We start from the raw sequence: 20,354 nt of genomic DNA on the forward strand, positions 1-20,354 counted from the left end.
CTCTGATACCACTGTAAGGATTCTAGGTACTAATTCTTAATTAAGTACTTAAACTCATGATTAAGACTTAAGAAACTTGAATATACTCAGAAACAAGACTTAGAAGACTGTGTTGATTGATTGAATGACTGTTTTAAACTGAGTACAATAGGCTCCTTATATAGGAGACGAAGAGACACAAATGAAAAGACATGTCTCATGGTGAAGAGACGCGACTTTAGACGTAAAGACACATCTTTTCGGCGAAGAGCTGCAACCATTGGGTGACGAGTCGCACCCGTAGAGTGAAGGGGTGTGACCAGTCGTCGAAGGAGTGTGGCTTTTGGCGAAGAGGCACGTCCCTTGAGTGAAGGGTCGTGACCATCCAAGCGCAGAGGTCCTCCTTGGCATGGCACTTCGCGTATCTGCAACTAGGAGTAGATGTAATATTGCAACATAGTCACAATCGTGACAACTTTCCCTTCTCTCTTGCTTCTCTTACTTTCTCTAATTCTGCCGATCTGTTCTTTAGTTGGGTAGGTGTTAACTCGTTCGATATCCAAACCTATGTATCTTTTAAGGACCTTTCCTGCTTCATGATTGCTATCTTTTCTTTCATATCATAGTATAAGACGTTTGCCTGTTTTCCTTTGACTTCTACATGCATTGGTTCTCCCAGCTCGATGAAAGGGACCACCCGAGACAACTGTTTAGTTAGTATATCTGTTTCTACAGTATATTCAAATTCATCTTGTCCATCTTCATGTCTTTGTGTGTCCCATCCATCGGGAGACCTTTGATTCAGATATGTCTTTCTATGCTTCATACTCTCCTTTTCTTTAATAATAGACAAAACTTCTTCAGAAAAGCTTTGCTGGTTTATCTTAGCAGTAGATTTATATTCTTCAATCTTTGGTGGGTGCTCTTCCATCGGTGTTTGCTTTGTTGTCAACTCTTGTACTTCGGTTTGAAGCTCTGCTATGTGTTCTTCGTTCTTCTGCAGCTCGTGTGAGTTCCGCTTGTAATTTCTTCATTTCCTGTACCCTGTTATAGTGTGGGTCTGTATGTAAAGAGGGAAGGGTGTTAGGGAGATGCCCACCAAAGGGGGGTCCCCTCCCTCAATCCCCTTGGGGGTTAGTGCCTTACCCTAAATCCCTAGAGGCTGTTGAAACAGAAAAAGAAAAACAAGGAAAAATGCAGCTGCCGGGAGGATAGCAGGCTGGCGGGGGAGCAAATGCGAGGGAGGGGGGTTGGCGGAGGGAGTAGACGCAAGGGAGAAGATGTCACAAGACGGGCACCACGTGCCAATATAGAAGAACAAACTGAACATACTTTAGCACTTCAATAACAACTGAATTGAAAGAGAGAGAGAGCACACGCGACACGGAGTGGCGGAATTCCACCCAGAGAGTATTGGCCCCAGACCTTGGTGCCCCTTTTGGTATTTCTTTATATTGCATCAACACAGTACAAACCGGTACTCCAAACGTTGCACCTTCTTCAGGAAGCATGCCAAAGAATGATCCCATGGCCACATATTTAAAGGCCCTAGGCCGTAGGCCCCAAAAGCAGTTTACATGAAAAGCGTTCAAACTCAAAAGCATCTGGTCCAAAAGCAATGCCCAAAAGCTGCCAACGTAAATCATGGAAATCCGTACAATTGCCACGTCAGTAGTGCAAATCACGGAAAGCCGTACAGGCTGCCACGTCAGCATGGCAACGCAATTTCTAGGCTATCCGTACAGTTGCCATGTCAGCATGTCAGTGTAAAAAATGCGGGATTCTGTACGGCTCTGCCACGTCAACAGGCCAGCATAAGATCCTTCTGTTGCTTCCGCTTCTTCTGTTTGCTGCTGCTGCTTCTAGGTTTTAGGCCCCTCGGCCGGTAGCTCCGTTCTTCAGTGACTTGATACGTCATTTGTGATAAAGGAGGCTGGCAAGAGAGAGAGAGAGAGAGAGAGAGAGAGAGAGAGAGAGAGAGAGAGAGAGAGAGAGAGAGAGAGAGAGAGAGAGAGAGAGAGAGAGAGAGAGAGAGAGAGAGAGAGAGAGAGAGAGAGAGAGAGAGAGAGAGAGAGAGAGAGAGAGAGAGAGAGAGAGAGAGAGAGAGAGAGAGAGACTCAAGTCCCCCTATTTCGTTACTTGGCACTCCTGTTTCGCCTCCAACTATGCCCTGTTCGCCTCCACTTGTTCGTTGTTTCACCACCACTTTCGTCCCTGTTTTATCTCCTGCCGCACCTGCTTCGTCTTAGGCTCTGTCCACCATTGCGTCGCCTCCGCCTTCCTGAGGTTGCCCCTGCCTGCCTCTGAGTTCGCCTACTAGCGTGCCATCTCTGCCCTTGCCCTCACCCGCCTCTGCATACGCGATCCGCGCCCTGCCTGCACTTGCCATTGTGTTGCCTCAGCCCCTGCATGTCCCCGCCCACTCTCCTATCGCCTCCCTTTTCCTCTAAAAAGTGGATGACAAATAACTGTCCAAGAAGGGTGATTGCTTGCATCGTAGAATCCCGTTCGAACATTCCCACGAGCTTGAACCACTTTTCGTTGGCAGTCTTCAAAGTTTGAATGGATTGAGAATGGTCCTTTGTAAGAGTTTCCACAATGGCATTATTGCTGACATTGCCTGCGCATTAGCCGCATCCCAAGTGACACATGATTTGAGATATTCATCATTGAACGTGGGTGTACCTGTTGTGGGGATCCCTTGTGGGACGGGGCTTCGAGCCGTCGACAACATCCCATAGGCCTTTCCGCGAGAACCACAGTCGCATAATCAAATTGCAATGAGCGTAGTCATTGCCGTTCAATTTGTCGCTGGCGCTCGAGCAAGGGGGGCCCATGATGAAGTTGTAAGATTTGGTAATTTGGTACCTTCTCGCACTCCAAGAAAGGGCCGCACGAACCAAGCCGATTCCCTTGTCCTTGATTTCCAAGCTGCTGTGCAAAAAATCTGCTATCCCTCTCTGAAACTCCAATCTGCTCGTGTCACAAGACGGGCACCACGTGCCGACGGAAAAGAACAGACCGAACAGACTCTTAGCACTTCAATAACAACTGAACTAGAAAAAGAGAGAGAGAGAGAGAGCACATGCGACACGAGTGGCGGAATTCCACCCTAGAGAGTACTGGCTCCAAATTTGGCGCCCCTTCAGTATTTCTTTATATTACTTGAACTCAGTACAATGTTGGTACTCGCGCTCTGCACCTTCTCACCGAAGCGTGCCAAAGAATGAGTCCTCAGGCCCTTGGCCTTGAAAAGCAGTTACATGGAAAGTATTCAAACTCAAAAGCAACTGGTCCAAAAGCTGTCAGCGCAAAAGCAGGAAACCGTACAGCTCTACCACGGCAACAGCCAGCATGAAACGTGGAATTCATACAATTTGCCACGTCAGCAAGCCAGTGTAAAATCCGAAAATCGGTACAGCAGCAGCTGTATGCTGGGTCCAATTTTATTTTAATGCCTTTATGTCACTTGTGCCCATCGGATGGGTTCCCATAAGTTGGTGGGAACTTCTTCCTCTTCTTCTTCTTCTACTGCTTCTACTTATTAGGGTTTAGGCCCCTCGGTTGGGATCTGAAGGTTGCCTCCGTTCTTTAGTGACTTGACACTTCGGCAGTTTGTGACATCCCCCCTTCTTGAAAGAAAGTAATCGTCCGCGATTACAGCATATCTGCAAAACAACTCAAGTTAGCTAAAAAATTTCCGAGGGTCATTCCGGGTCATTCCAAGGGACAAGCCGAGAGACAATTAGTTTTCTCATTCCAAATTGGAGCTCTTAATTTCTTCGGTTGTTGGCTTCCTAGAAGAATCTCATCCAATAAGGAGTCTCATTCCAGATCGGAACTCTTGATATCCTGGGCTGTTAACTTCCCAGAAGTATGTTATCCAATAAGGAATATTCAGTGGTTAGCACATCACAATGCAACACAAATGCTAACATATGTATATTACAAGACATAGAAACATAAAGTCGCCGATGAACACTCCCCCCACAAATAAGCATCCAGGTCCGAGCCATGAGTTGTTCAATGACTCCCTCATCACTCCTCCCGCAAATACCCTAAAAAGGTCCGAGACATGAGATATAGAGGCCTTTTACAACCAAACGCCCCTCCAACCGCAACTTGCATCGTTTGGAGGTGCTGAGAGTAACCACTGCTCAGACATCTTAATACTCCCTTTGTAAATAACCATCCAGGTCTGGGCCGTGAGTAACAACATCAATACTCCCCCTGTAAATATCCACAAGGATCCTGGCCATGAGTAAAAACAACACTTTTCAAACATTTCAATACTCCCCCCGCAAATAACCACAAGGGTCCTGGCCATGAGTATGAACAAGCATTCTCAAACATCATTTCTCAATACTCCATTCGGGAGTAAAATCACCAATTATTGAAACGAGTATTAAAACAAGAGTCAAACAATTTAAGTCGGCACCAAGACAGGTTTAAAACAGATACCATCCATTTCAAACAAATTCCAAACAGGATCACCAAACATTCTCAAACATCATTTCTCAATACTCTGCCCGGGAATAAAATCACCAATTATTGAAATGAGTGATAAAACAAGAGTCAAACAATTCAAATCGGCACCAAGACCGGTTTAAAACAGATACCATTCATTTTAAACAAATTCCAAACAGGATCATCAAACAAGTTTTCAAACAAAACTCAAACTAAGAAAGCAATCTCGACATCAATCGAGCTCGAAAAATCGACTGACTTTCCATCCTGAAACCTGCACCAAAAATTAGGGTTAGGTTCCTTCCATACGGTCGTAGCCGACCACAGCATGGTCCATCAGCTCTTGGACAGCAGTGTTCCTCTGGCGGTGATGGTAGTCCCAAGACATATCAATCACATCGGACTTCCAAGGTTATTAGCTCGAAAAGAGACACCTATTGAGAGATAACGAGAAATTTCAAGTTATAATCTGCTAGGGTTTCCATGGCAAACATTTCAGGATACCCCACTCTGCCACAAGTTGCCAGAAACAATATAACTTCGGGCAAATTATTGCCTTGAAAGCTTACCAAGTCCTTGGAGCATGCGGCTTGGTAGCTATAGACTTCCATCGCTGCATGGCATTGCATCCGAGAAAAACAACAGCTTGAAACAAATCTTGGATCCTTCTCTTGCAAGTGATCTTTATGGCTTATGCCCTGTAAGACAGAGCGATGAAGACGGGATGTTAGGTGCAGCGGAATGAATGTTTGCGCTTTGCTCAACATGAGTGCTCCGAACTGTGCTCAAGGTTCCTTTTGTTCTTATGGAAGGTAGAGCCTTCCGTTCTTAATAAGAGAATGCTATGATCACAAACAAAGTGAATGGACACTGTGCGTGCAAGTGTATGAGACCGAGAGATAGAGAGAGAAGAGAGATACGACACCAGAGATGTTGTAAAACCCTCCTTCGAAGGCCCCACTCTCGTCGGCGAGAGTGGTCTACTATTGATTGCATAGACTGGTACAATGGAAATGCATGTGATTGATGCAAGTCTAGGCTATGTCGACGATGACGACGGTGATGACGACGACGTCCTAAGGGCTGAAATCTGCAACCTTCTAACTGTTGTCCACAAAATGCTATCTGCTGAATTTCGGGGCTGATTCGGACTGCTGAAAAACGCTGGTTTACTGCGTTTTTGGGAGGCTGAAAATGGTGTATATCTGCAGGTGTTTATGGCTGAATTTGCTGCTGTACTTGATGCTTAAAACGCTGCTCTGTCTGCTGCGACTGAAGGCTGAAAACGCTGCTTATTTGCAGCTTTGCTAGCGATGATTGAAAACGCTAGGTGCTAGTGGATGTAGCGGTCCAACCAATGCTGAAAACGCTAGGCTGAATGGGGTGTTTGAGGGGTTCTTGATGAGAGAGAGGGAGCACCTGCTGCCAAAGGCCTGTTGTGCTCCTTGCTCATCTGCCAAAGAGTGCTAGCTTTGGTTTGCTTATATATTTTCTTAGCAAAATTGCCCTACCTACTTTTGTTGGAAAGTCACTTAAATTAATAAGTGGAAAATGTGAAATATAGGCTAAATGCATTGGAAAATCCCCTAACTGATTCTAATGGATTTTGATGGGAATACTAATGATCATGCTATGTGCAACCAGAGGATATGCATCTACACTAAGTGACTGGGCATGCACGGTCTAGGAATAGCCTCAGAAAAGTGCCAGATCACTTCTAATTTAGACTGACTGGACTGATTGAACCCTGATCATGCTGTAGCTTGTCCACGGACACATAGGGTTAAATGTGTCACGTGACATCCCCTCCTTTTTAAAGTGAGGTACTGGTACCGAACTGTATGGCGTCCAGGGAGATCGCCAATAGCATCCGGTGAAACTGGCCTGTTCAATCCAAAAAGGGCGGTAGACTTTACTTCAAACCTTGATTTAGCTTTCACCCATTATTAGTCGTCTATTTTACCTGTACTTTCAAGACACAACAAAGGGGAGAGGGATACAGGCTGCTAGATTGCACCTGTATGAGTAGACCGACCCCAGATTGGCCCCTAACTTAGGCGCCCCTTTCGGTATTTCTTTATTGTTCAACAGAGGGAATAAACGCTGTGGATCCCTACAAGCTGCCCCGCACAAACTCGGCTGAATTTCCACTGTTTCGGCCTGATTTCGGCAGCATAACTGTACTAGGACACTTCACAGTCAGTATTCCCACGCATTGAGTGACTTTCCCGACGCTTACGGGCACTTTGCAAAACCTGGCGAGAATCTGCAGCACGCTGAATTCTCTGTTTTCAGCCCTGAAAATGCGCCAGATTGCCTGTACAGCGGTCCCCTTGCGTTCCCGAACCTCCTGGGGGTATTAGGGTCCGTTTAGGGCCAAAACCCTAAACCTGCAAAAATACACAGCAGGCTGTAATTTACTGTTTCGGGCTCCGTTTCGCGTGCCGGTCGCATCCGTAGCAAGTCCTCGAGCTCCCGCACCTGTAGGGCTACTTGCCCTTTGAATCGGACGAGATTTCTGGTGTGAAACCTCTCCGAATTCACCTGTACCTGCGGGGGGATTAGCCGCTAGCTAATCCAGTACCTGTGCAAGAGGCTCTTGCCTCGGCAATCGCGCATGAACCCACACAATTGTACATTGGTCAAATGAAGAGCCCACTAGTGGGGCATAACATATTGCCAAAGGGGAGAGAGAGGGCAGTGCGTAGCGTGCAGGGCATCACTCCTGGCACCGCACTGTACATAGGAGGGAAAGCAAGCACTCCATAGCTCTTAACCTGTGACAAAATCTGAAAATCAGCCTCCTCTCTCATTTTAGGCGCCCCCTCTCAAGCCAGGAGTAGCAGAATGCTCACAGAGTGCCACATGGCACATTTTCCGACTTTGGGCATTCCCGGCTAAAAATATCTCAAATGGTGCATCAGTTGACTTTGCAGCAGAGCAAGAAAATGTTCGCCTTGTCATTCCGGAGGTAATGATGCCAACACATTTTCAGGTCCCAAAATAGCAGTTCCCTAAATTTTAGGAGATGCTGCCATTGTATCTTTCTAGGTCATCCGACCCTCTTTGTACACTGCGGCCACATCCAGAACTGAAGTGTAGCCTCTGTAGCAAAGGATTCCACTTTGGCTAGTCAATGACCCCACTTGGCTAACCATAGTCCTTGTCCAACCTTAGTGCTCTCTTGCCCTCAGGCCTGGACTCCCTCTGAACAGTTCCACACTAGCTATGCAATGCAGGGCAGTTAGATTTCCCGAGGGGTGTTTCCAAAAAGTGAAAGTAAATAGATAATAAGAAAGAAATCAACAAAAAGGATAGATAGTAGTCACACGCTGGTGACATACCCCCCTCTTGAAATCTCAAACGTCCTCGTTTGCATCTATGTCGTACATGCTCACAGTCAACACTGATGTATTCAACACTTGTCGACACATATACGACACATACATGCTCATTGTCAACCCTGGTGTATTCAACACCTTGTCGACTCATGTATTGCCTGCGTGTGAACCCTGTCCCAATGACATAGTGGTAGCTGCGCACTGTGCCATTGCTTTGAGTCACTAACTTTCCAATGACAAAATGGTAGCTGCACATTTTGCCACTGTCTTATAGTACACGTTGGATCCCGTAACACTTTCGAGCATACCCAAACCGACAGTTTAAGAATGCAGTTACACATGTACTCTTTAATAGAAGCAATTACTGTATTCTTGACAAACTGACAAGAAATACTCACTTCTATAGCACTAACCAAATTTTTGGACATTCCATAAGAGCAATTGCCAAACTGACAATCTGTACAGCTCTAACATTCATGTAACAGGTATTTCATTTGAGCTCACTTTAAATACCATGTACATCATTTGTTTCAAAAGCCATTGTCACACTGACAATCCATGTAGCTCTAAAACTCAAGGGGTCAAGGTAGGTTGCAAACCGAAGGCTTCCAGATAAAGTGATAACACAGTTGGTGACTCTTCAAGTTCACCTTCTTCCATCCACTTAGCATCCATTGGTGGATAGTTTCTGAACTTTACCAAGTAACGCCTAGCAACCTTGCCTTTCACTTTCCTTTCTTTGTGTGCCAAAATCTGTTCTGGGACCAAGATCTCGTCAAGTTCCTCGACTTCCGACTGATCTTCAGCTGGCATATCTTCTGGCACATCACCCACATAGGGTCTGAGAAGACTCACATGAAACGCATTGTGAATCTTCCAACTGTCAGGCAATTTCAGCCTATATGCAACATCACTGATTATGTCGCACACTTGAAAAGGCCCATAGTAACGCATGCTGAGCTTTGGAAACAGTCTTTCCTTGCCCTTCATCTTCTTTAACCTTGCCTTTTTAAAGCGTAAAAGCACCCAATCACCAAGTGAATATACCACTTCACGACAATGACGATCAGCTGCTTTCTTTTGCTTTGCCTGAGTCTTTTCTAAGGCCACTTTGACCTTCTTGTACATTTCATCCATGTCCTGAACATACTTATCTGCTTCAAATATCTTGTCCTTTGTATGCAGTATGGGAGGAACTTTCTTGCCACCTTCAACTATCTCAAAAGGTGCCTTGTCAGTTGATGAATGCACTGTATTATTGTATGCATACTCTACCAATGGCAAATACTGCTCCCACTTTCCTTTATGCTCTGACACATAACACTTCTGCAGATCTAGGACAGTAGAATTGGCCTCTTCTGACTGCCCATCTGTTTGAGGATGAAATGACGAAGAGAATTTGAGCGTGGTGCCCATATTCTCAAACAAGCCTCTCCAGAACAAACTTGTCATGCGTGGATCACGGTCGCTAACAATCGACTGTGGCATGCCATGATACTTGAAAATATTGCTCATAAACAAGCGTGCCATCTGATCTGGCTTTATCTTCTTCCTGACAGGAATAAAATGAGCCTGTTTGCTGAATCTGCAAATAATGGTCCAAATACCATCGTTTCTTGTCTGCGTTCTCGGAAGATCAAAGATAAAATCCATAGCAATACTTTCCCATGGTTTATCTGGAATAGGTAGTGGTTGCAATAACCGTGGTGCCTTTTGCCTGTCAAACTTGACCTTTTGGCATATTAGGCATTCTCGCACAAAGGCATCCACATCTCTTCTCAATGTAGGCCAGTAGAAGAATGTCTCAACCGCTTTAACTGTAGCATCAATACCACGATGCCCTGCATACGGTGGGACATGACTCTCTTCCATAACTTTGCGTCGCAATGGCTTTGTGACACACAATCTGCCATGCATCATCATGAACCCATCTTTGAGAAGATAGTGTTCATGACGTTGTCCTTGCATTAGCTGCTCGAAGACCCTTGCAAAATCTTCATCATTTGCATACTGCTCTCTCATATCATCAAGTTCATGATGATAAGGAATTGACACAGCTGAAATTTGTGGCTTCCTTGACAAGGCATTAGCCACAACGTTCTTCTTGCCTTCCACATGCACAATCTGAAAATGGAACATGGACAAGATATTTGCCCATCGCATATGCTTCTCAGATAACTTTGTCTGTGTCAATAAGTATCGCAAGGTCTGATGGTCCGTTTGGACAACGAAATCTGCACCTAGCAGGTAGTGTTTCCAACTTAAGAGCGCATGAATCACAGCCAGTAACTCTTTCTCATAGACCTTCATGGTCATCTCTGGCCCTTGCAAAATTCTGCTCTCATAGGCTACTACCCTGCCATCTTGCATTAGCACTGCACCAATGCTACTACCACAGGCGTCGCACTGGACCACAAATGACTTCCTAAGATCTGGCAACACAATGACTGGATCTGAAGTCATCTTTTCCTTTAAGAGATTAAAAGCTGAAATCTCTTTCTGTGTCCATCTAAAGGTGACTGCCTTCTTTTGAAGAGCATGTAAAGGTGAAGCAATCCCAGCGAAATTTCGGATAAACCTTCTGTAATAGGAGCATAGTCCCAAGAAGCTTCGGACATCATGCACCGTCTTCAAATCTGGCCATGACTTGATCGCTTCAACTTTTGCAGGATCCATTCTGACACCATCCTTTGAGACAATGTGTCCCAGAAAGTGGATCTCTTCCATAAAAAATTCACTTTTCTTTGCATTGATGAGCAACCTATGACTGCGTAGCTCTTCGAATACAATGGCCAAGTGATGCCTATGCTCCTCTTCATTCTTTGAGTAGACTATCATGTCATCAAACTGCTGGTGTGGACATCCTATTGAACGTAGCAGGAGCATTTGTGAGACCAAAGGGCATCACTAAAAATTCGTAAAGGCCAAACGTCGTTCTAAAAGCAGTCTTGTGCACATCCTCTGATCTAATGCGGATCTGATGGTACCCACTCTTTAGATCTATCCTGCTAAACATAGCTGCTCCTTCTAATTTGTCCATAATATCATCAATTCTAGGTATAGGGAACCTATTCTTGATGGTATTCTTGTTCAGTGCACGGTAGTCTATGCACATACGCCATGAGCCATCCTTTTTCTGCACCAACAACACTGGAGAATAGAATGGAGATGAACTGGGCTGAATCAGCCCCTTTTCTAACAACTCCTGTACTTGGCCCATTATCTCTTTCTGCTGAGCCGCACTAACCCTGTACGGAGGCTTATTTGGTGGGCTACTGCCTGGCACAAAATCTATCGCATGGTCCTCGGGTCTCTCTGGCGGTAATTGAGACGGTAATGAATCGGAAAAACAATCACTATACTGTTGTAAAAACATTGACCTTTCTTTATCTAGCACAGATAAATTTGATTCATCACAATTTGACACTTCACGTGCAAAAACCAAGTACGCAGAAAGATGCTTTTTCATTACAGAAGTAATAGCAGAAGCTGATACAGTGGGAATAGACTCCCCTTTAAGCTTTACATCCAGAATGTGAGTCTTTCCCCTGCTCTGTACAGTGATCTTTTTGTTGTAGGCATCCATGATTCCCTGTACACGAAACAACCAAGGAATTCCTAACAACACATCACATCCGTCCAGTGGCATGATGTAAAATTCTTCAGCATCTACATAGGACTGGATATGTAGGCGCAACTTTCCAATGATGGGTGTCACAGCCTCTGTATGGCCAGGACATGCCAAACCTGCCTCTGCTGTATACCCCATCTCTTCAGGTCTGATTCCCAACTTTGAAGCCAATTTTGGGGAAATGAAGTTGGCTTTGGCACCTGGATCAAAGAAGATAAGCACTGTTTGATCCCTGACCTTTCCCCATGCTCTGCAAAGCTCACTTGCATCTGAATTTGGCTTGTCGCCCACCATATCTGGCACTAGACCTCCTTGTCTTCAGAATCAGCTGGCCTTTTCTTTGTAGGACAATTGTAAGCAATATGGCCAGGCTGCTCACAAATAAAGCATTTGTTCTCTGTCCTCAGGACCTTCTTTTGCTCTTCTGACTTGCGAGGAAAACGTCTTTTCCATTTCTTTGCTGGTCCCTTTTCTGATTCAGCCGTAGCTTTATCTTTTCCTGCGTTGGCTGACTCCTGAGTCCCTTTAGGAGCCTCATTGGGAACGTGCTTCTTGGCTGAATTTTTCTTGCCTGATCCTGCCTTGACGCCAGTGTTAAATTCACAATCTTCTCCCTTGAGCAAACCATTGCCAGTGTTTGCTACCTCGATGAGCTGCGTCAAAGTAGTGACTTTTGTCTTCGTACAGTACTTTCTCAATCCTTTAGGTAGGCCACAACAGTATTTTTCAATCTGTTCTGTCAATGGCACAAACCTATAGGAAGTTACTGGAAGTAGAGCTTTCCAAAACTTCCGATTGTAGTCATCCAGATTCTTGCAAGTAGCAGCATTAAGCTGGTGCCATTCTGTCATGACATCTGCTTCAAAATCATCAGATAACCATGCTGCTGCAAAAATCTGCTTGAAGTAAATCCATGTGGACGGAGCTTGCCCTTGAAGCAATAAAGTTGTCCACCATTGTCCCGCATTCCCTGTCAAGAAAGTGGCTGCCTTGCGGACCTTTGAAGCCTCTGTAAAGTTTCCCCCTGCATGGGCCTTGTCAAACTGCTGGAGGAATGAGAGAGCTTTATTCTTGTCATCAAACCCTGTAAAGGTCGTGAAAGTCACACCTTTGCCACCTTCTTTGTACGGAGTTGGCCTCTCCAGCGGCGTTAAATTGTCATATGGAAGTGACTGAAACATGGGAACACTATTAGGGTTCATCTGTGTTCCTTGGCCGCTATTAACTTGACCTGGAAATGCCATATTTGGCTGCTGATTTGTAATTCCAGCCATACCAAAATTTGCCTGTGGCATCCCAAATTGGCCCTGAGTGCTCTGAAACCCTGGTAGCATGCCCGTGACACCATACATGGGGTTAGGCATCATCGTTTGAGCACTCCCGAACACTGTTCCTGGCGTGTAAAACTGATTTCCAAGTGCATGACCAGCCATGCTCTGGAATACTGATCCACCTCCAAAATAGCCAGGGTGTACTGAAGGTGGTGGGAAGACCTGTTGCATAGCCTGTAGGTTGCTTCCTTGCCCATTAGAACCATCTATAGGCTGCTGAAAGGTGGTGGGCTGAACTGGTACAGCTTGAAAGACTGGCATCTCAGCCACTTGTTCTTGCACCTTAGGCACAGGTTGTGGAGACTGCATGTTCTCCGTCAAGTGTACAGGTGTTTCCATTGATTGTGCAATATGAATCACCTGTGCTTGAGCCTTAACAGGCTTCTGAATACGATCCAGTGACCCAACTTGCTGAGACGGAATAGGAGGTTGCAGAAAGGCTAAAAACCTCGGGTTCTGCATTACTTGTGTGAACATAGCCACAACAGTCGCCAACTGGGTCCTGAATATATCGTCATCTGTCTGTGGTGGTCTTGAGGACTCACCCACTTCATGTGTCTGTTGACCCTGTGAAGAGGAAACCTCTTCAGTCACATCATCTGGTCTGTCAGCCATAATTGCAATTCCCTGTGTCTGGTCTATGATCCCCTGTGTCTTCAAGCCCAATCTGACCAAGGCTCACTTCTATGGGAAAAAGTGATTTAATCCCGTCGATGGAACCATGAAACCGGCCTGTTCAATCCAAAAAGGGCGGTAGACTTTACTTCAAACCTTGATTTAGCTTTCACCCATTATTAGTCGTCTATTTTACTTGTACTTTCAAGACACAACAAAGGGGAGAGGGATACAGGCTGCTAGATTGCATCTGTATGAGTAGACCGACACCAGATTGGCCCCTAACTTAGGCGCCCCTTTCGGTATTTCTTTATTGTTCAACAGAGGGAATAAATGCTGTGGATCCCTACAAGCTGCCCCGCACAAACTCGGCTGAATTTCCACTGTTCCGGCCTGATTTCGGCAGCATAACTGTACTAGGACACTTCACAGTCCGTATTCCCACGCATTGAGTGACTTTCCCGATGCATACGGGCACTTTGCAAAACCTGGCGAGAATCTGCAGCACGCTGAATTCTCTGTTTTCAGCCCTGAAAATGCGCCAGATTGCTTGTACAACGGTCCCCTTGCGTCCCCGAACCTCCAGGGGGTATTAGGGTCCGTTTAGGGCCAAAACCCTAAACCTGCAAAAATACACAGCAGGCTGTAATTTACTGTTTCGGACTCCGTTTCGCGTGCCGGTCGCATCCGTAGCAAGTCCTCGAGCTCCCGCACCTGTAGGGCTACTTGCCCTTTGAATCGGACGAGATTTCTGGCGTGAAACCTCTCCGAATTCACTTGTACCTGCGGGGGGGTTAGCCGCTAGCTAATCCAGTACCTGTGCAAGAGGCTCTTGCCTCGGCAATCGCGCATGAACCCACACAATTGTACATTGGTCAAATGAAGAGCCCACTAGTGGGGCATAACATACTGCCAAAGGGGAGAGAGAGGGCAGTGCGTAGCGTGCAGGGCATCACTCCTGGCACCGCACTGTACATAGGAGGGAAAGCAAGCACTCCATAGCTCTTAACCTGTGACAAAATCTGAAAATCAGCCTCCTCTCTCATTTTAGGCGCCCCCTCTCAAGCCAGGAGTAGCAGAATGCTCACAGAGTGCCACATGGCACATTTTCCGACTTTGGGCATTCCCGGCTAAAAATATCTCAACTGGTGCATTAGTTGACTTTGCAGCAGAGCAAGAAAATGTTCCCCTTGTCATTCCGGAGGTAATGACGCCAACACATTTTCAGGTCCCAAAATAGTAGTTCCCTAAATTTTAGGAGATGCTGCCATTGTATCTTTCTAGGTCATCCGACCCTCTTTGTACACTGTGGCCACATCCAGAACTGAAATGTAGCCTCTGTAGCGAAGGATTCCACTTTGGCTAGTCAATGACCCCACTTGGCTAACCATAGTCCTTGTCCAACCTTAGTGCTCTCTTGCCCTCAGGCCTGGACTCCCTCTGAACAGTTCCACACTAGCTATGCAATGCAGGGCAGTTAGATTTCCCTAGGGGTGTTTCCAAAAAGTGAAAGTAAATAGATAATAAGAAAGAAATCAACAAAAAGGATAGATAGTAGTCACACGCTGGTGACATCCGGAATCCTGGAAGGGACTCTTAACCGGCCCACTCTGATGTGTGGATCGTGCGGTACTTGAACTTCATAACGGTCTGCAAAGTCTTCTTCTTTGGGCCGCGCCGAAAGCGACACAAAAGTCTTTTGTGGCTCCTTCGATACTTCAACTTCGTCGAGAGTCATGCTTCTTTCTTCTGCAAGAATCTCCATGGATGAAAATTCCTGAAACCACTTCCAACACAAAAACATAAACATACCTATTCCATGTAAAGTGAGTGGAAAAAACCTTGTCTTCCTCAAAGACTGTATATGCAATGTAGATGATCATAGAGACGGAGTGACAAACCGTTCATCAAACACATGCGAACAATGAGATCGGATCTTTCTCTTTTGATCTAAAGCAATGAACTGTGGCAATTCACAACGGAAATGCCCATGCTTGGTGCTCATACTTTCATGTGCTTGTTCTACGAATTGTCATGCCAAGGAAGAGACATGGAATATGACTTCCTTGAATGCATACTTTTCAGCTTTTCATGAATAATCCGCATACATTCGTGCTCATCCATGAGAGAAACGTGCTCAATATACAATATGTCATGCCTAGGAAAAGGGATCACATAACGATGCTGACTAGAATACAAGAAACGATCATGAATGAAACATTCGAACAATGCGTGCGTATCAATCATGCGAACACATAATAATTCCTGTGAGGGTTCTTTGGACCTAGGCTCGAGAGCGAAGATCGATCCTTCGTGATTGATCGAATCTGCGACGAGGTTAGCTTCGCTAGAAAAAGCATCAACTAACACATCGTCCTTGTGAACAATCACATCTTCTTTATGCAAATCATCATGCTCGTGAGAAACCACATCTTGATCATACAAATCATCATGCTTGTCAGTGTCATCCAAATCATCATGCTCATCATTATCATTCAAATCATCATGCAAATCATTGTTATTCAATTCATCATCATGCAAATCATTATCAATCAATTCATCATGCTTCTCATAATCATGCAAGTCCTGTGTGTCATGCTTGGGAGAAGAAGAGACTGAGAGAGTCTCCTTTCCCCAAATCTCTCGCATCTGTGCTTGAACTTGAGAAAAGAGTCGCCAGAACTCTTTGTTGTGTCGGTCGCTCTGTTCGGCCGCCAAGCGTGCTTGCTTACGCTCACACTCCAATTCTGCCTTTCTTTTTACTTCTCTTTCTGCTTTTGGTACTTTGGCTTCCAAGTGGGCTTGCTCGCTCGCACGGGCTATGGCTGCCATTCTTTCTTGGTACTTACGCTCTATGGCTGCGATTCTTTCTTCGCTTTCTAACTTCCTTTCCATCATCCTCTTGTCGAAAGCCTCCATAGGAGTTAGTGCAATCCTTGTCGTAGATGGGGAAGGGTCAGAAAAACCTCCTGGTGGGGAAAATTCTTCTTTGCCTCTCTCATGCTCATCACCTCGAAGCGAAGTATCCATTCCGCTTCGAGTGATGACCATTCTGAAGTCATGGGTTCTTGTGGTCTTTGGTTCTTAAGTTCACGAGAAACTTGGGTTCTTGGGGGTCCTGGGTTCTTGAGGTTTTCTTTCGCTTGCAAACCGTGTCTGAGAAGGATCTTCTCTTCACCCGAGTTCTGCTCTTTTCCGCGGGCGCACCCCTTGGCGGCCTTGCGCTCACACCAAGGTTGCTTTTTCCCACCTCACGTCGATTGGCCGATCGCTAAGTGCACGGTCCGCTCTCAATGAGTGAAAAGAGGCACAAGGAGAGGCTCATAGTTGTTTCCGTACGTACGTCCGGTTGCCTTCCGTACCGTATGGTACTTCCGTACGGAATCCGTATGTACCGTACGATTCCGTATGTGCATGGCTTAAAAAAAAAATTCGGCTGTCGGTTGCTTATCTGCCTGGTCGGACTCTTTTGGCGAGCCTTTTTATAAGCCAACCTATCTTATTACCACATTACAGAGGAGCAGAAGTTAGAACACAGTCTCAGGAGTTTGCAAAGTGTCTGCAGAGAGACAAAGGAAGTGTGGAACGCCGCCGATAAGGTTCTCCCTCCCTCCCTCCCTCCCTTTATGTTTGGAGTCTGCAAGCCTGAAGGAGGCACTCTAGAGTCGTGACCTCGCGAAAGATTGTAAGTTTTGTATTCAACTTTGAAGTGTGCGTTAATTGTGTTGCAGAGTTATCATGCCTCGTCGACCTAATCCTCTTTGGGCCGAGCACACCAATGTCCTGAGAGTTGTCAACACAGGAGGCCAAGCAGGTTCAGGGACTCGCACTTGGGTGTGCAAGTACTGCGGAGAGCAGATGACCAGTACAATTACGAGGGTTTTGAAGCACCTCACTGGTATTGGCACCACTTGACATTGTGGGGGTTGCGAGACTATCCCGCAAGCATTGAGGGATGCCTTGATTTTGGAGCATTTTCCTCCAGGATCTACTGCATCGTCACAGTCAGGGGGAGCACGTGCAGCAACAACAACAGCAAAGGATGCCTTGCAGGATGCATTACTTGAAGATATTGGCGGCTCTGCGTCTGCAACGCCATCATTTGCAGGCACTAGTAGAAAGAGAGCTCGTGTTTCACAGGCTGAGGATGAGGGTGCTAGCGCTTCAACAGCAAGTGCAGGTGGGGTTGAGGGTGTACGTGGCCCAAGGCAAACCACATTGCCATCACGTGTACACAGTGATTCATGGGTAAAAGAGCGACAGAAAGTTGCAGAGATGGAGATTGCGCGGACTCTCATAGAGTGCAACATTGCATTCAATGTGTTGAAGACTGATCAATGGAAGAGGATGGTGAGAGCTATTTCACAGGTTGGTGCTACAAATTCCTGGAATGGTCTTGACTACCAAAAGATGCGCACTACCATGCTTGACGACCAAAAAGAGATCATAGACCGAGCATTGACTCCAGTGAAGGTTGGGTGGCAACAACAGTGATTCATGGGTAAAAGAGCGACAGAAAATTGCAGAGATGGAGATTGCGCGGACTCTCATAGAGTGCAACATTGCATTCAATGTGTTGAAGACTGATCAATGGAAGAGGATGGTGAGAGCTATTTCACAGGTTGGTGCTACAAATTCCTGGAATGGTCTTGACTACCAAAAGATGCGCACTACCATGCTTGACGACCAAAAAGAGATCATAGACCGAGCATTGACTCCAGTGAAGGTTGGGTGGCAACAATTTGGATGCACTATTCTTTCTGATGGGTGGAGTGACACGCGGAGGCGCCACATTATCAATATCCTTGTTTCCTCCTGCTTGGGCACATACTTCTTACGAGCCGTGGATGCAGGGAAAGCTGGAGAACGCATTTTTGCGGAGTTCATCTTCAAACATATTCGCCAGGCCATCAAGGAGGTTGGGGAGAAGAACGTCGTGCAGGTAGATATTGATTCCTGACCATGTGGCATGCACATTTGAATTTTGCATACATTGTCCAACGTAATAATGTCCACACTTTATTTAATATCTTGTCATGACTCATTGTAGGTGGTCACTGATAATGCCTCCAATTGCAAGGTCATGGGGGATATGGTGGAGGCTGAGTTCAAGCACATTGTGTGGACACCATGCGCTGCACATTGCCTAGACCTTCTCATGGAGGACATAGGCAAACTTCCCTGGGTGCAGCCTACAGTGTCTGATGCGTCTAAGCTTACCACTTTTTTCCGCAAAAGACACCAGGCCTTAGCAATCTTCAGGAGCCACAGCATAGTAGACATGGTGCGTCCCTCGAAGACCAGATTTGCATACATGTATCTGGTGCTTCAGAGGCTGTTCAGATTGAGAGATCCACTGTTGCAGACAGTTGTGGATCCAAAGTGGAGATTGATGCACCACGCCCAGTTAGAGGCGACCAAGTACATTCAAAGAAAGGTTCTTGATGAGACCTTCTGGACACAGGTGCAGTCCTTGGCAGTGGCTCTACAGCCATTGTATGTACTACTACGGGTCACAGACATGGAGGGCTCTACACTTGGGTTGGTGTATCATCTGTTTATGCAGATGAAGACACACATTTCTGGATGTACCTCATTGACACAGGATTGGTAAGTACAAACTACAAAGTGCTCTAATGTCCTCATGTGACATGTCTATTTATAATTTTTCAAAACACATACTTACTGTGACTATTTTGTTTGCAGTCGTGATGATATTTTGGCTATTGTAGAGTTTCGATGGCAGTTCATGCGTCGTTCCATCCATGGGATGGCTGCAGTTCTCCATCCTCTCTACAAGAGCCAATAATTGTTTGAGGAGGCTACATTGCTCACACTACGCTCTGAACATCTGAACATTATATACGATGAGGATGAGCAATTGATTCTGGATTCAGAGATGAGTAGCTACATGAACAGTTTAGGACCCACCTTTGTGCGGTCCGTAGCATTGAGAAAGGAAGCTACCAAGCTTCCTTTAACATGGTGGCAGAACCATGGACGCCAGGGCCTTCCCAAGTTGTGCCACCTTGCATTGCGCATCCTTTCTTAGAGTGAATACTGAAGTCTAAATTATAATTTATAATTATGGCATGATGAATCTATATTGTCACACATGACACTTGTGACCCATGAGTGTTCGCTATTTGAATTGCTGTAGGATTGCTCAGCTGGGGCATGCGAGCGCAACTGGAGTGCATACTCTCTTATTCACACGAAGATCTGCAATCGTCTTAGCACCAAGCAGTTAGAGAGACTGGTTGATTGCCGTGCTAACATGCGGCTTGTGCGCAGCTTTCATGCCTTGGGGACACCCAAGCACGTGAGATTTACATGCACATTTATGAAAACAAGTCAATGATCAAAAGACAATGTTGAATCATGGACTATGTTTTGTCTTGTCATTGTAGGTGGATCCCACAGAGTTGAAGATGGTGGCAGATCCTATTGCGGAGGAGGTCGATGCACGGATTAGAGATGAGCAGGAGGAGATCCTTCGAGAGTTGCACAGGGAGCTAGAGAGCGTGGATCGCCGGGTCACTAGATCTCGCTCTCGAGCTTATAGTATTCCTCTTCGCATTGTTGCTGCAGATCCAGAGGTTGCACACAGAGAGAGCATTCACAGAGGAAAGTTACCCGCTCGGCCTGCTCGTAAACGAGCCAATGAGGCTGTTCGACTCATCCACACCGAGAGTTCAGAGGCTGATGATCCAGATGAGCGTGATGCACCCCTAGCATCTGTGCCAGAGGAGAGAGAGCCCGATCATGATGATGAGGGCAATGTCTTGACAGATGGGAGACATGCTCTCTGAGTCTTCATCAGCCTCTGATGATGATTTTGAGTAGTAGTGATTGCCCAGTGCTTTGGGTCTTGGGACTTGGACATTTGTCATGACTCATTTATGCTTTTTATTTTGTTGCTTGAGCCACCCAGACTCTTTATTGAGTGACTATGTTATTTTTGTATCAGGATTCACAGCATTTAGTTAT

General features: G+C 45.9%; 2 protein-coding genes across 3 annotated transcripts in view; both read left to right on the forward strand.

Annotated features, from left to right (window-relative positions):
- LOC147457514 (lysine-specific demethylase JMJ27-like) overlaps positions 1 to 20,354 on the forward strand; it is a 77,560-nt gene that overhangs the window by 12,371 nt on the left and 44,835 nt on the right. The gene's annotated exons all lie outside the window — the stretch shown is intronic.
- Positions 17,103 to 19,173, forward strand: LOC147457515 (uncharacterized). The gene is made up of 5 exons (XM_086511884.1): positions 17,103 to 17,262; positions 17,350 to 17,837; positions 17,881 to 18,306; positions 18,415 to 18,974; positions 19,071 to 19,173. The coding sequence occupies exons 1-5, from the start codon at positions 17,103 to 17,105 to the stop codon at positions 19,171 to 19,173; spliced, it is 1,737 nt and encodes a 578-aa protein (XP_086368010.1).

The sequence above is a fragment of the Adiantum capillus-veneris genome, chromosome 5 (genome assembly GCF_014529385.1).
Source record: "Adiantum capillus-veneris isolate H3 chromosome 5, ASM1452938v2, whole genome shotgun sequence".
In the NCBI taxonomy this organism is placed as follows: Eukaryota; Viridiplantae; Streptophyta; class Polypodiopsida; order Polypodiales; family Pteridaceae; genus Adiantum; species Adiantum capillus-veneris.

Bases quoted from the DNA above. Each gene is read 5' to 3' on its own strand.
- LOC147457515 (XM_086511884.1), top strand. From the start codon at position 17,103: ATGCCTCGTCGACCTAATCCTCTTTGGGCCGAGCACACCAATGTCCTG. The intron at 17,263-17,349 runs GTATTGGCACCA...ATTTTCCTCCAG, and splicing joins GGTTTTGAAGCACCTCACTG to GATCTACTGCATCGTCACAG. The intron at 18,975-19,070 runs GTAAGTACAAAC...TTTTGTTTGCAG, and splicing joins ACCTCATTGACACAGGATTG to TCGTGATGATATTTTGGCTA.